Genomic DNA, 15,376 nt, shown 5'->3' with positions numbered 1-15,376 from the left:
TTGTTTATTTATTCATTCATTCTTTCATTCATTTATTGGCATAGCAAAATGACAGTCTGGCGATCTTGGTGATCCATTTTTCTACTGAAAGGAGAGTACATTTCCTCATCACTCTTCTGAGGCCAATATTGATTATTAAAACTATTCAGCATTCTTTGTCATTTATATTATTATAGTCATTGTATAGATTATTCTGCTGGTTTTGCTTCATTCCATTCATATAAGTCTTCCTGTGTTTCTCTGTATTCCTCAAATTTATTGTTTCTTAAGTCATAGTAATATTCTTTGATTATATCTAAAAGTTGATTAATCATTTCCCAAATTATAAGTACTTTCTTTCATCTTTTTTTTTTTGCTACTATAGGAATTGCTTCTGCAAATACTCCTACACCATATTAAACTCAATATATCCAAACCTGACTTCATTATTCCCCTTCTCCCCAAACCCTCCTGTCTGTACTTTCCTCTTAATATTGAATGTACTCTTATCTTCCCAGGCTTACAACCTGAGATATCAATCTTAAGTCCTCAGTCTCATCTCCCTCATCCAATCCCCTCTGACACTTGACCCTTGACCCTGACCTTGACCCAAATCTTCATCAGTTCATGCCTGGACTATTGTAATAGATCATAAGTCATTTTCTTTCCTTTTTTAAAAAAAAATTATTTTATGGCAATGGGGTTAAGAATGACTTGCCCAAAGTTACACAGCTATTCAATTAAGTGTCTGAGGCTGGATTTGAACTCTATCTAGCTGCCCCCACAAGTCATTTTCTTGCCACATGTCATTTCCCACTCAAGTCCATCCTGGACTCAGTTGTCAGAATAAGCTTCTGAAAGCACAGATCTGATCTTGTCCCCTTCTCCCCACCCCCCTCAATTAACTTCCATGACTTTATAACTCTCAGAGTCAAATATATAATCTGCTAGTATTGCGTCTTTGATAACTCAATCATTTCCTCCCCCTTTGTATCTCCAGCACTTAGCAGAGTGTTCACTGCCAAAAAACATTTAATAAATGTTTATTGATTGATGTGTCTCTGTGTGTGTGTGTGTGTGTTGTGTGTGTGTGTGTGTGTGTGTGTGTGTGTGTGTGTATTTGATTTCATTGAAGAATGAAAGGCCATATATACTCAGTAGTAAAAAAGTTAGTAAACTCTCCAAAAGTTTTTATCCAACTTTTTTCTCTTCTGGAATTGTTCCAATGGCTGTGTTATTTCTTGTCCTCTTTGATTGTTTCTGTTTTTTTATTTTTTAAATACTTTTGTTTTTTTGTAAGCAGCAGGCTTAAGTGACTTGCTCAAGATCACACAGCTAGTAAGTATCAGGGTCTGAGGATGGATTTGACTTCAAGTCCTTCCCACTCAAGGACTGTAGTGCTTCCTATCCCTTCTTATTCTTTTTTCAACACAATATATTAATTTCTTTTCTGAATCTCTCTGCTTATTTGAAATTCTGTCCATCTTGGGGTGGCTAGGTGGTGTAGTGGATAAAGCACTGGCCCTGGAGTCAGGAGTACCTGGGTTCAAATCCGGTCTCAGACACTTAATAATTACCTAGCTGTGTGGCCTTGGGCAAGCCACTTAACCCCATTTGCCTTGCAAAAAAACCTAAAAAAAAATAAAAATAAAAAAAAAGAAATTCTGTCCATCTTTCAAGACCAGGTTCAAATGCTCTCTCCTCCACAGTCATGCCTTCTTTGATTTTTTTTTCCTTAGCACTTCCCTTATTTGGCATTTTTTTTTTTTTTTGTATTTTGTCAAATAGGAAGATCCTTCTAAAGAACCCAACAAGTGTTTTACTTCAATTTGCTGCATCTTTTAGCACAGTGCCTTATAGATTGAGTGAATACTCAAGAAATATTTGATGAATTGAATTACATCCCAGTGAGAGGAATCTAATAAATGTTCTTTTGAAAACACGTTAATTCCTACTTATGTCCCTTTATCCTGTTCACTATTCCCACTTAAAAAGTGACCTCTCCATCTCTCTGCAATCCATATCCCATCATTTTCTTCATTGGTTGGTTCGAAATTTACCTTTTCCCAAGAAATCTTCTCTAGCTGTCTCTATCGCATTCTGATTACTATCTTTTTATGTACTGTTCTTTTGCACTATTTCACCCTATGCCATTTTATAAAAGCAGCTGGATATATCCTGACTAGGTTATAAAAATCTCTAGTCTTATATTGTCTCTTTTGATTTCTCTTTTTCCTATCCACATAGTCTGTGTCTAAAAAGTGTTCCTCATGCAGTCGACCCAAGGAATTTAAAGAATAAAGATCATTGGAGTTTATTGTGGGACCAAATCTTTGAGGTGCTTGGAATTAAGGTTTTTGAGTGGAAGTTGGGGAATCCAAGCCATTGCGTAGAATAGTGGAGATAGTCTGAATTTGGAGGCAGAATACCTGGGTATAAATACTATTCTGCCACGGAACAATTGCTAGCATTTATATATTGCTTCAAGGTTTGCAAAACACATTGCAAATATCTCATTTTATCTTCACAATAGCCTTGAGATTTAGATACCATTATTAGTTCCATTATATAGATTGAGAAACTAAGACAAAGTTTAGATGACTTGGCTGGGATCATACAACTGTTAAGTAACCAAGGCCAGATTTAAACTCAGGTTTTACTTATTTGAAGCCCAGCTGATTTGTCTATTTACTCCTTCTGAGACCTTAGGAAAGTCCCTTTACTTTCCTGCACTCAGTTACCTCATTTATTAGATGAGGGGGTACCTAGATGGATTAATGAATGAATAAAAATAGTATTTTCAAGAACTAATTTATGTGCCTGCCACTTTGGTAAGTCTACCCACAAAGTGCCTCAATTCAAAGAGAAGATGCTAATACCAGAGTAAGAATTGGAAAGTCAGGCAAGGGAAGTTATGGTTGTCCTGGGCCTCCCTAAAGTAAAGTCTAAGATCAATTCTGAAGAGGTAGAAGACTGAGTCCTGGTGGGAGAAACAAGAGGAAACTAGTGTAGGGGTGTCCAAACCTTTGACTCTTTTGAACCTTTTTGCCCAACAAAAACTTACCACAAGCCGCATATAGAATTTAATATTGATTTTTATCTACAGGGTAGCCCTTATTACCAATGAGCATAGTAGTAAAATGTAATAATGTTGCATGGACTTTGAGGGCTGTATGTGGGCTGTGGGCCCTGAGCTGGACACTTGCTCTAATATCACTTTCATTTCCTAATGAAAGATACATAATTAATATTCAGTTAACTTATATAAAAGCTTCTGTATATAGTCCTTTTCTTTACAAATATTTAATTTTACTCTTACAACCTGGGGAAGTTGGTGCTGTTATTATCCCTATTTTACTGACGAGACTGGTAATTGAGACCAGAGGTCAAGCTACTTGTTCAGGATTACATAGTTAAAAATTGACTGAGGCTGGAATTGAACTCAGGTCTTTCTGTGTCCTTTATTGTGCCACTAAACTGGTGGTATGTAGGATGGGGAAGTATTAAATTCAGGGTGACTGGTGGATTAAGGAAAATGTTGGATTTGGAGTTAGAATCTGATTCAAATACCAGATGTATTTTTTTTACCTAGTTAGAAATAAATGTAAGCTTTTTATAAGGAATGCATGCCTAACAATTGGAATGATCCAAAAATAGAATGGACTGCCTTGAAAAATAATGGTTTCTTTTTCATTGGAGGTCCTCAAGCAAGGGCTGAATGATTGCTTTTTTGTTTGTTGTTTTTGTTATTTAATTTTATTTTTTCCAATTACGTGCAAAGATGGTTTTCAGCATTCATCTTTCTTTTCAATTAACAAGTGTTTATTAAGGCCTTATGCTAGATGCACTCTCTTCTTTTTCTAAAAAAATATTTTATTTAGTTTTCCAACTATATGGAATGGTAGTTATCAATTTTTTTACAAGATTTTGAGTTTTTCATGTTTCTTCTCCCTTTTCCCCTCTTCCTGACAGAAAACAATCAAATATGTAGGCTATATGCGTATACATGTATGCATGTATAGAGCCATATTAATCATCCACATTCATATTTTTAAATATTTTATTTGTTTTCCAATTACATACAACAAGTAGTTTCTACCAATCATTTTTTTGCAAGGTTTTGAGTTTTGTGATTTTTCTCCCTTCCTCCTTTCCCTCCCCCCAATAGAATGCAATCTGATATAGGCTTTACATTTGCATTCATGATAAGCATAAATTGTGAACATTCATCTTTTTATAAGATTTTGTGTTCCACAGTTATCTTGTTCTCTCCTTTCCATGACAGTGAATAATCTGATGTAGGTTATACATGTGCAGTTCTATTTAACATATTTCCAAATTAGTCATGCTGTGAAAGAAGAATTAGAACTAAGCGGGGGAAAAGTATGAGAAAAAAATGAAAGAAATTTTAAAAAGTGAAACTTGTATGCTTTTGCTTGCATTGAGACTCCATCTCCATAGTTTTTTCCTCTGGATGGCATTATCCATCATAAACCTTTAAGAATTGTCCTTGATCACTGAATTGCATTAGGATGAAGGATTGGAGAAGGCTTCCTGTGGAAGGTGGGATTATAACTGAGACCTGAAGAAAGCCAAGGATCAGAGATGAGGAGGGAGAAGATTTCAGGTGAGAGAGTTGGCCAAGAAAGCCAAACAGGATTTTGTATTTGATCTTGTAGGTAATAGAGAATTACTGGAGTTTCTTGAGTAGGGAAAGATCTGTGGCACACAATGCTATTGCAGTAATCCAGGGATGAGGTAGTGAGGGCTTGGGGCAGAGTGGTATCAGTATCAGAGAAGAGAATGGGACATAGTTGAGAGATGTTGACTTTGCAATTGTTGATCTTTATTTCTTTAACATGTATTCTGCAGAGTTGGGGTAGAAATGTAATTGTTCTACATTTGGGAATAAAAAAATGGATTTAATCATAGATGGATAAAAATTAAAGAACAACACTGAGGACCTAGATGGACAGACATAGGATAGTTTGTAGTGGAAACAGGTAGTGTTCTTGGAAGATGGGAGGGTAGACCAGATGATGAGATTTAACTTGAGTTGGACCAAAAAAAAAATGTCTGTTCAGTTGAAATTTTTATTGCCTATAGGTTAAGATGCAAATTTCTTAGCCTGGCCTTTGAGCATTTTATAATTTAGTAGGACCAAAAGATCTAACCAACTTTTTCCTACTTTTGAATTTGAAACAATTTTTGCTGAAAACCAGAGGATGGGTTATATAATACTGTGAAGGAGGATTTTTTTAAGCTATTAAAAATTGTCAGTTCTTTTTTAAAAAATTTATTTATTTATTTATTTGGGGATTTTACAATTTTTCTCCTAATCTTGCTTCCTTCCCCCCACCCTCCACAGAAAGCAGTCTGATAGTCTTTACATTTTTTCCATGCTATACATTGATCTAAATTGAATGTGTTTAGAGAGAAATTATATCCTTAAGGAAAAAATAAAATATAAGGGTTAGCAAAATTACATAATAAGATAACTTTTTTTAAATTAAAGGTAATAGTCTTTGTTCAAACTCCACAGTTCTTTCTCTGGATATAGATGGAGTTCTCCATCACAGATACCCTAAAATTGTCCCTGATTGTTGCACTGGTAGAATGAGCAAGTCTATTAAGGTTGATCATCACTCCCATGTTGCTGATAGGGTGTACAGTGTTCTTCTGGTTCTGCTCATCTCACTCAGTATCAGTTCATGCATATACTTCCAGGCTTCTCTGAATTCCCATCCCTCCTGGTTTCCAAAAGAACGTACGGATACCACAATTTGTTCAACCATTACCTAACTGATGGACATTCATTCAATTTCCAATTCTTTGCCACCACAAACAGAGCTACTATGAATATTTTTGTATAAGTGATGTTTTTACCCTTTTTCATGATTTCTTCAGGGTATAGACCCAGTAGTGGTATTGCTGGATCAAAGGGTGTGCACATTTTTATTGCCCTTTGGGCATAAAAATTGTCAGTTCTAAAGAGCTATGCCTTATAGTCGAAGGATCACCGACTTGAGTTAAAGGATATGGCCAAATTACATACCATTTCCCCCTCTAGGAATTATGCATTCTAGCCAATTAAGACTATAGGTCTTCTTGACCTAGAGCTTGACATTTCCATCTCCTGTCTCCCGAATTAACGGAAAGCTTCTCCTCATCTTAGAATCCTAGAATTTTGAATCTTTGTATTTCAGATTCAGATCACTCCTATTTTTGAAGCCTTTCCTGATTCCCCCTAGGATATCTTCTTTATCACTTCAGTTTTCTATCTACCATACTTCTGTGTGTGTTAAATCCCAGTTATAACATATGTGCCTTTTGTATTTTTGCATCCCCAATATCTAGCTCAGTGCGTGTAGAGTAAGCACTTAGTAAACATGTAATGTTCTGAATCCTTAATGTAGAATATGGAGTAGTAATTACTGAATACCAGAGGGATTGCTTCAAAATAATAACAGTAAAGCAAAATTAAGAAAAAAAAAGTTGTTACTTTTTTTAAATCTTAAAGATTAGGGTGACTTTGGAGTTTAAGGATCTAGACAAGGCTCTTTCTACCTCATCTCTATCAACCATAAAATGAGACATGGTGGTGCTAGATGATCTTCCAACTCTTATGATCCCTATATTGGTGGACTTAGTCTTTCTTGTTACTAATTTCATCATGTCTTGCATTATGCTGGTAGATTTCTATTTCCTAAATAAATGTGGAATATTTACCCTTTTGCAATTCAGAAATCCCTTTGCTGGGCATTTTAGCTTAATGTGGATTCCATATTGTCATATCATACCAGAGAAAGCATTACAGTATTAAGTGATAATATATAAGACTAAAATTATTCTACAATACAGAACATATTAATCAGAGGAAAGAAATCATTTTCAGGTGGAGGAAACATGTTTTTTGTTCGTACTTTGTCTACTAAGTGAAAGAGAAACAAAGTTTTATTTATGTTTAATGCCCCTTTTCCCACCATTTGTGAAGAAATGTATATTTTTAATAAAGTGCTATATAAGACTCATGCTTTTCTTTCAATTTTTTTGGCTTCAGCCAAAAATCAATTAATTAGAATTTTCAGGTCTGCTACCTAAAAATTACCTATTTGTTCCTTTATTAAATATTCTTTAAAGTTTTAGTTAACTTGTTTCCACCTTTTTAAAAAAAATCTAAATTGTCTGTCCCCTGATGCACAGTTTTTGCCTACAATAGGATTATTTTTTTTTAAGTTTTTTTGCAAGGCAAATGGGGTTAAGTGGTTTGTCCAAGGCCACACAGCTAGGTAATAATTATTAAGTGTCTGAGACCGGATTTGAACCCAGGTACTCCTGACTCCAGGGCCGGTGCTTTATCCACTACGCCACCTAGCCGCCTCGATTAATTAATATTTGCTGAATTGATTTGAATACTGTTTTTTAAATTTAGGAAGACATCTAGAAGCATGATTTCACAAAAATTTATTTACTTATTTCTTAATTTTAGCCCAGTTTCCCGTCAGGTTCCTTCTTGATTTCTCTACCACATTGCTCTTGCAATCTCTACCCTCTTACTTATCTTCCTTTTCTACTGCTTGCTCCCCTACTGCCTAAAAACAAAAGTATGTCTCCTCTAATTTCAATAAACTCTCATTTGATCTGTCTATCCCACTACAGGTCAAATAGGTTTAGGATTTGAAAAGGCCCATCAGATTTGGCAAATGGAAAATCATTGCCAATATCAAAGAAAGCAATTTTGCTGAATAATGAGGTCAGAAGTCAGATTGTAGAAAGTTTAAAAAGGGGAGTTAGCAGAAAGGAGGTGGAGATTCAAGGATAGATAGCCTTTTGAGGGAGTTTGTCCCTTCTCAAAAAGAGAAAGACACAATGTAATAAATTCCAAAGGCCTCCCTACCACTTCTAGGATCAAATAGAAAATCCTTTAATTTTTGTTCTAAGTCATTTATAACCTAGTTCACTCAAAACCTTATATAGCAACCCTCATATACATGCTTCTTGATCCAGTGACACAGACATCCTTGTTCCATGAATACTAATTCATGAATGTGACAGGTAGCAAAAAACCCCCAAATAAATGTATCTATAACAATCACTTAACTAAACTTAACCTGACTACTGTAGAATGAAACTGTTATCGTTATATATTGAATCAGATGTTACTTAAATAATACATTTAAGTAGTTACTTTAAAATAGCATAGAAGTTTGAAGCAAGCTAGAAGTCTTTGAGTATTAATTTACTCAGTGGTATTCCTAATCCAAACAAATCTCTCAATTTACTCCCTGGGTTTCTCTTGAATGGAGACATTCATCCATTTTTAACCTAAAACTGCTTCAAGCTAAAGCTTCTAAATTAATTTACCAAATATATTTAAATTGTCTCTTTGGAGAATAAAGCAGTCAGCCCGACTAACACATAGCAGCTATTCTCCTAAGTTCTGTAAAAACTATACAACTTAAATTCAAAAACCATTTATTGCTGTATCTTGTTTATCTGCCTTATTCCACTAATCTACCACTATTTCTTAACCAATACCAATTAGTTTTGATGACTGATTTTTTTATAACATAATTTTGACCTTGTTTGGCTAAACCAACTTCCTTGACATTTTTCTCCCATTAATTTCCTTGATATTCTTGACATTTGATCTTTCAGATGAATTTCATTATTCTAACTCTATAAAATATTTTTGATTTTGTTCTAATATATATATATATATATATATATATATATATATATATAATTTATTGGTATTTGTATTCCTCATTCATAAAACTAAAACTTCTAAAGGACCAAATTTGTGTTTCCTCTTCTAACCAATTTCTGTGCTATTATTTTGTAGATTTTGCCCCCTCATTCTTTTTTTCTGTTGTGCCACACTCTTACACTTATCAGCTCATGAGGGAGGTATAGGATAGAAGTATTGCTTCACAATAGACAATTCTCCAAGTCCCCAAATGGTTTGATCTAATTCTACCTTCAACCCTACCCATGTGAAATGTTTGAAGTGTTTGAAGCTAGTTATTTCTAATAGGTCAGATTTCTCTTCTCTTGCGAAAACATGTGTTACCCACCAGCCACACACTACTCTATCCCAATTAGAACTTCTCCCATTATAGATATCTCTTCCTCTGTGGGAGAAGGGAACTCCCCTCCCCACTCCTACCCCACATTCCTTTTCTTTCCTCCTATTTTAGTTACTCCCTTTTATCTGTCCTGTGTATCTTCTTGCTTTGTTTTTTTTTTAAATATGGATTTGATTAGAATACATCACATTCACTTTCTATCCTTCACCTCTCATCCCCCCCTTTAATCTAATTGAGACTCACAAAACTCATTGTCACCCCAGGAAGAAGAGAAGTTTCAGAATGCTCTTTTCTGCACTCCACCCTCATCCCCATAAGACTGGGAAGAGTTGTTGTCTTTGTCATTACAGTAAGATTATGGGGAAGTAGATCAGTAAAGTAGGTCCTTAGAGCAACAAGATGGTGCTTCAGGTTATATGTTCTCCTAGAGTGTGGGAGCTGGTGACTCTCTCCACTGTAAAATGGTACCTTATTGGGTTTTTATTTTATTGTCTTGTAGAAATAGCTATAATTGTTCTACTTCTGGTTCATAGTTTTTTGGATTTTTTTGACAGTTAATTCAGACCCTAGAAAATGTCTAGTCCTCCATCTTATTGATCCCCATTAGTGGTTTTTTTATTTTTAGATTTTTCAAGGCAATGGGGTTAAGTGGCTTGCCCAAGGCCACACGGCTAGGTAATTATTAAGTGTCTGAGGTCGGATTTGAACCCAGATACTCCTGACTACAGGGCTGGTGCTCTATCCACTGTGCCACCTAGATGCCCCCATTAGTGGTTTTCTGATTAGATTATAAGCTCTTTGAAAATGATTTTTTTTTTGTTTACAGGCAAAGGAATACCAAACTAAACAGCTAATTACTTGATAGACAACTATATAATTCTGTTCCTAAATACTGATAGCAAATTTTGCTCAGCTCCCTCAATTTATTTCATGAATCCTAAGAGGTACCTATCCTTTCCCCTTTCTAACTGCTTTCAGCTTTGACCCCAGTATTTCATAATCTTTTATAGCTAATCTGGAGAAATCTATTCTGAAGGATAAATTCCCCAAATAACCTGAGAAAGCAGGATGATGGCAAATACTTGTTTTGTCTCTCTGTTACAGAAAACTATAGGTGGAGCAGGGAGATTTGTTTTCAATCCTTTTTGTTATTTTTACTACAGCCAGATATCCACAGAATGTTAGAAATGGCATAATATACAATACAAAGAAAACATTCCCTTAGAGTGCCTTTATATGTATAGGTCCTTTTATTGCTTTTTATGTAGATTGCCTTCATTGCTTTGTCCTAACTCCTATTTCTGGAATAGCTTGGCTATGCTTTGTGGACTAAAGAAAAATATACCTTAAACTCTCCCATTTTCTCTGAAGAGCAAATAGTCCAAAGTGTAATTGTCTCATTCTTAGTTCAGCCAAAGTGAATTCATTTTGGTTTCTCTCATGGATTTGTAATTATCCTTTAAAAATAGTGTATCTGTATCCCTGTCTTTTCAGATTGGATATAGCCTCATCTATCCCTTAAAGAATGAATCGTAGGAAGTTATTCATATTTTTAGTTATAATACAACTTTTAATTGATATTATATACTATTGTAGCATAATGATGTTTCCCTCTTCCTATAAACATTTATGATTCTGTAATGGAAACTTTGAATGGAACTTAAGCTTTTTGAGAATATATTATTTTCATACTATAGACACAAGTGAATAAAAAAATTTAAAAAGCAATAAAATTGACCTTTTAAAAAATCTATTATATAGTGCTTTATAAGATAAGAACTAGTCAAAATGTGTTCCAATCAGATTATATGCTAGATCTAAGTTTAGGATCAAGATTTATATGCTAGATCTAAATTCAGATCAGTTTATATGCTATATTAAGTTTAGGGTCAACATTTATAGAGATAGAATCAGTGATGTGTAGACAGACAGTATTTTTAAAAGCCCACTCTCACTAAATAAAAACAGTAGGAAAATACATGAATGGGTAAGACTCTAGATTATACCCCACAGGGTTACACCCAGGTCACAACCAATAATCTCATGAGAATAAAAATCAAGCAGGTCTGAAGAATTATATCCTTCTATGTGATACTGGTCAAGATTCTTTTTATTCATGTCTTCTTCATGACTAAATGACAATAGATTTACCAGTCAGCCTATTAGGACCCCAAAGTTTGGTCCGCACAAATAATGTCTAAGATGAGGGACTTAATTCTTAGTGTTACCAATATATTTGATTGGGTGGGAATATAGGGATCGTTTATTTTTCCTAAAATATTTTAAATAGACTTGTTCATATGTGTGTGTTATTTAATGGAATTCTTGTCATTCAATTAACTTACTCTATTTTCTCAACTGAATAGAAGAAATTGACTTTACACAGATAAACTACTTAGGGGTCATGATAATCAGCCAAGGCAAGAAAAGTGGAGCTTGAGTACACAGTTAAATTTAAATTGGTTGAAAGAGTACCCTATTTGTTTAAAACTGTTAATCATGATGTGGTCTATTTAATGTTTTGACAGTGCTTCTGGCTCTTCTCATTTAACATGTTGGGAGACAGACTGGCAGCAGTAGTAAGCTGAAACCTGGTTGTATACAGAATGAGATTCATACTTGGAAGGGAGAAAAATTGGAAGTGCAAGCATGTGTTTTTTCTAAATTAAAGTCTGACACATTTTGGTTAAAATAGAATTTCATGCTGTGTTTGTAGGTCTCTGTAGAGACATGTGATCATCATACTGGAACTCATTCTAAACATCATTTAGTGGAATAGCTGAGTTAATTTCTTTTTTAAAATATTGCTATATTGTTTTTATGTCACCATTTCAATGAAGAAGTAAATAAATAATAAATAAATACATATTCAATGAAGAAAATAAAAAAGAAAGGCAGTTAAGTCACTGCTACATTTTTACCCCATGTCCAAGAAAACATAGATTTGTTTTTCTACTTCTTTCCATTATACTTTCCATTAGAGTATAGGTTTCTTGAAGACAGGAATATTAATATTTCTATTATGTGCCCGACTTATGCTTTTTTATTTAACTTGACTTTGTATCAATTATAAGACTGCCTATATGTCTCTGTATTCTTCATATTTGTTGGTGGGTTTTTTAAACAATACAGTAATGCAGAAAAAATAATGCATTTCTTTACCATGATTTGTTTAACCATTTGTTTCCCAGTTGATGACATCTATTTTGTTTCCAGTTCTTTGCTACTACAAAAAGTTCAGTGATAAATATTTGTTCTACGTTACCCTTCTTTGAATTGTTGACCCTCCTTGGCAGATCTCTCTTGAGTTAAAGGATTTGGCTCTGAAGTCACTTTGTTAGCATAATTCCAAACTGCTTTCCAGAACGAATAGACCACTTCAGTTTTATCAAAATTGTATTCCTATATCTGTCCTCTCACAGCCCCACCATCTGACTATTCCCATCTAGTGTCTTTCTATGTATGATATAAAACCTTAAGATTGTTTTGATTTGTATTTCTCTTATTTGGAACTGGTTTTCTTATGGTTTATTTTTCTAATTTTGAGATTTGTTCAATCATTATGTATTTTTTGTTGATTGAGAACTGTTTGTTCATGTCCATTTGAGAATGGTTTGGTATTTATGTTAGTTGTGTGTGTGTGTGTGTGTGTGTATGTGTGTGTGTGTATATGTATATGTAATAAAACATTCACATTAGATATATGATATAACATGCATATATAAAATTTTCAGTCATTTTAAACTCTTCATTTCCCCATTTGGAATATTCTTGGTAAAGATTCCAGAGTAGCTTGCCATTTGCTTCTCCAACTCATTTTACAGATGAGGAAACTGCACAGAGTTAAATAACCTGTACAAAGTCACACAGCTGTCTGAGATCAAATTTGAACTCAGGATGAGGAGTGTTCCTGATTCCAGTTTTGACAGGCTATCTGTTGCTCCACCCTTGCTGCTCTCTCTCTCTCTCTCTCTCTCTCTCTCTCTCTCTATATATATATATATATATATATATATATATATGTATACACATACACACACACATATATATATACACACACATATATATATATACATATATATATACATATATATAAGATAAATTGAGTTTTATGCAAGATATCTTGGATAACAGATCCTTGTAAGATAATTTGATTCAAAAATTCCCCCCCCTCCAATTAATTAATACCTTTCCTTAACCTATGGCATTTTGTTGTATTCATGAAAAAGTTCTTCATTTTTTTGAAAGTGAAGTTTTCTATTTTATGTTGTGATCATCTTTTCCCTTATTTGATTATGATTTCTCTATCTCTCCCCTTTTTAAAAAATATTTTATTCATGCTTGCTTTGGGATGGGGAGATTATGAATTCTCTTAATAATTGATCAGGTACTCTTGAAAGTTTTTTTATGGTGTGCCCTTTAACATTCAGATTACATTATATTTTAAGCTGATTGTGGTATATAATTTTTAAAAAATAATATTGACATCTAGAAGACATGTGACACTCAGGCTGCCAGTTAGGATGTTTTGACATGTTCCTTAGTAGAAATTCTTATATATATTGACTTATTTGCTCTTAGTAGGATCTAAAATGTTAAGAGGACAAAAATTCACGTGTATATCTCTATATAAATATATACACATATGTATATATTTAGCCATTTCTTTCTAGCACTCAGCTGTCAAGTTCTATAGAATCCAAAATAGAACTTTACATTGTAGAACTTTGCATTGTATGAGCAGGGTCATTCAGATGGTGTCTTTACAGCAGGGTCATTTCAGGGTCTTTGTTGCAGACAGAAAGCAGCTGGATGCTGAGTTAGTAGTGTGTAGGATTTTCCAAGTTCCTTCCTGAAAGGGATTGCCCAAAAGGCAGCAAATAGAGAATAAGAGGAGGAGTTAAGGTACCTGCTTTAGGACTGTTCTTAATCAAGTGCAGGGTGAGGGGAGAGACATTTTTCCAGCGTTATGAAGTCAGAGGAAGATCTGGAGGACGAAGAAAATACTGTTAGGGATCCGAGCTAAACTTCTAATTCAGCAAGATGAGTGTTAAACAGGAAACATTATAAACAAAGGTCCTGAGCCTTTGCTTAGAAGTTTTGGCTGAGTATTTGTTTTGTGTGAATGGCTGAGGTTTGTAACTTAACGCCTCCTACATAGTTTGCTGCTGGCAACAAGAAGCTCCAAGTCTTCTTTATGATGAGCTGTTGGTTTTCCTGTTCTGCTAAAAAGAGAGTAGGTATCCATATGATTTTGCCTAACAAAACAAAACCTTAAGAGTTTCCTGTCTGATTTTTAATACTACAATATGAATATTTGTTAGTTTGCTTTATTGTGTTCAATCTGTTTTCTTTTTTAATTTGATTTAACACAATAGTGTTACTAGCAAAAGTTTTTGTTTGTGTAGATGTGAGAGACTTAATACATTTGCCTAAAATGAATTGCTTTGTAATCACAACCAATAATTTACATTTTGCTTATTTGATTAGTAGAAATTGACATAAGGAAATAATATCCAAATACTAAATATATGGAGAATACTATATTTTGATTTAGAAAAGTATTCTGATTAGCCTGCTTATTAATTTATAAACCCCTTTCTTATCTAAGCAGTTTTATTATAATGTTGATATTTATTAGTTTAAATTTGTTAAACTAGTCTTCCATATTTAAAGCAGATTTTCTTTTTCCTTTTTTTATGGTGGGGGAAAATAATGCTTAATATTTTTGAGAGCATTTAGGTGTTATGAAAGACAGGGAGCTGATTTCAACCTACTCCTTGCCCTAAGGACTTATTTTTGGAGAAATAAGACATAGTAAAGAAAATATATGAAGATAAGTCAGTTAAAGAATATTGTTTGGGATTATGGATTCATGAACTGAGATTAGAAGCCTTTTAATTATGTGTAGGCATTTGTGGTTACTGGATCGAATTTGGCTAGCAGTTTTATATTACTGGAACTATTCTTAATCAAGTGTAGAGATGGGCAAGAAATATCTAGATTGATTAGAGAAATGGCACAATATTTAGTGGGGCATGTAGCAGTGTTTTAGTTTTTGTTTATTAAAATTTAGAAGTTCACAGTACCACTGATTTGATCAACATGTCTAGAATAGTTCCATCTTCTGGTAGTTTCTATTTAATGGGAAAAGATCAAAGTTTTAATTTAAGAATAATTATCTTAATGTTTTTCTCCAACCACAACTAATAATGTTCCTGTATAATGAAATCTAAGCCTTTATACGAATTCTCTGTCAGTAACAAAACTTTTTCTTTGTTCTTCTTTTAATTTTTTTATTATGTACA

The 15,376-nt window shown here is 33.8% G+C and overlaps 1 protein-coding gene across 2 annotated transcripts in view; it reads left to right on the top strand.

Moving 5' to 3' along the window:
* The window catches only part of UACA (uveal autoantigen with coiled-coil domains and ankyrin repeats), a 95,932-nt gene that overhangs the window by 22,912 nt on the left and 57,644 nt on the right, over positions 1–15,376 (top strand). Inside the window, exon 1 of one of the 2 annotated variants that reach the window (XM_074234523.1) lies at positions 13,329–14,304. The exons of the other annotated variant lie outside the window; for it this stretch is intronic. Within the exon in view, the coding sequence (XP_074090624.1) occupies positions 14,266–14,304 (39 nt within the window). The 5' untranslated portion in view covers positions 13,329–14,265. Of the gene's footprint in view, positions 1–13,328; positions 14,305–15,376 lie in introns of those variants that run through there. 2 annotated transcript variants of the gene reach the window in all.

This window comes from Macrotis lagotis, chromosome 4, assembly GCF_037893015.1.
Source record: "Macrotis lagotis isolate mMagLag1 chromosome 4, bilby.v1.9.chrom.fasta, whole genome shotgun sequence".
Classification (NCBI taxonomy): domain Eukaryota; kingdom Metazoa; phylum Chordata; class Mammalia; order Peramelemorphia; family Peramelidae; genus Macrotis; species Macrotis lagotis.
Note: the sequence above shows the minus strand (reverse complement) of the source record. Positions and strands in the feature narration are given on the sequence as shown.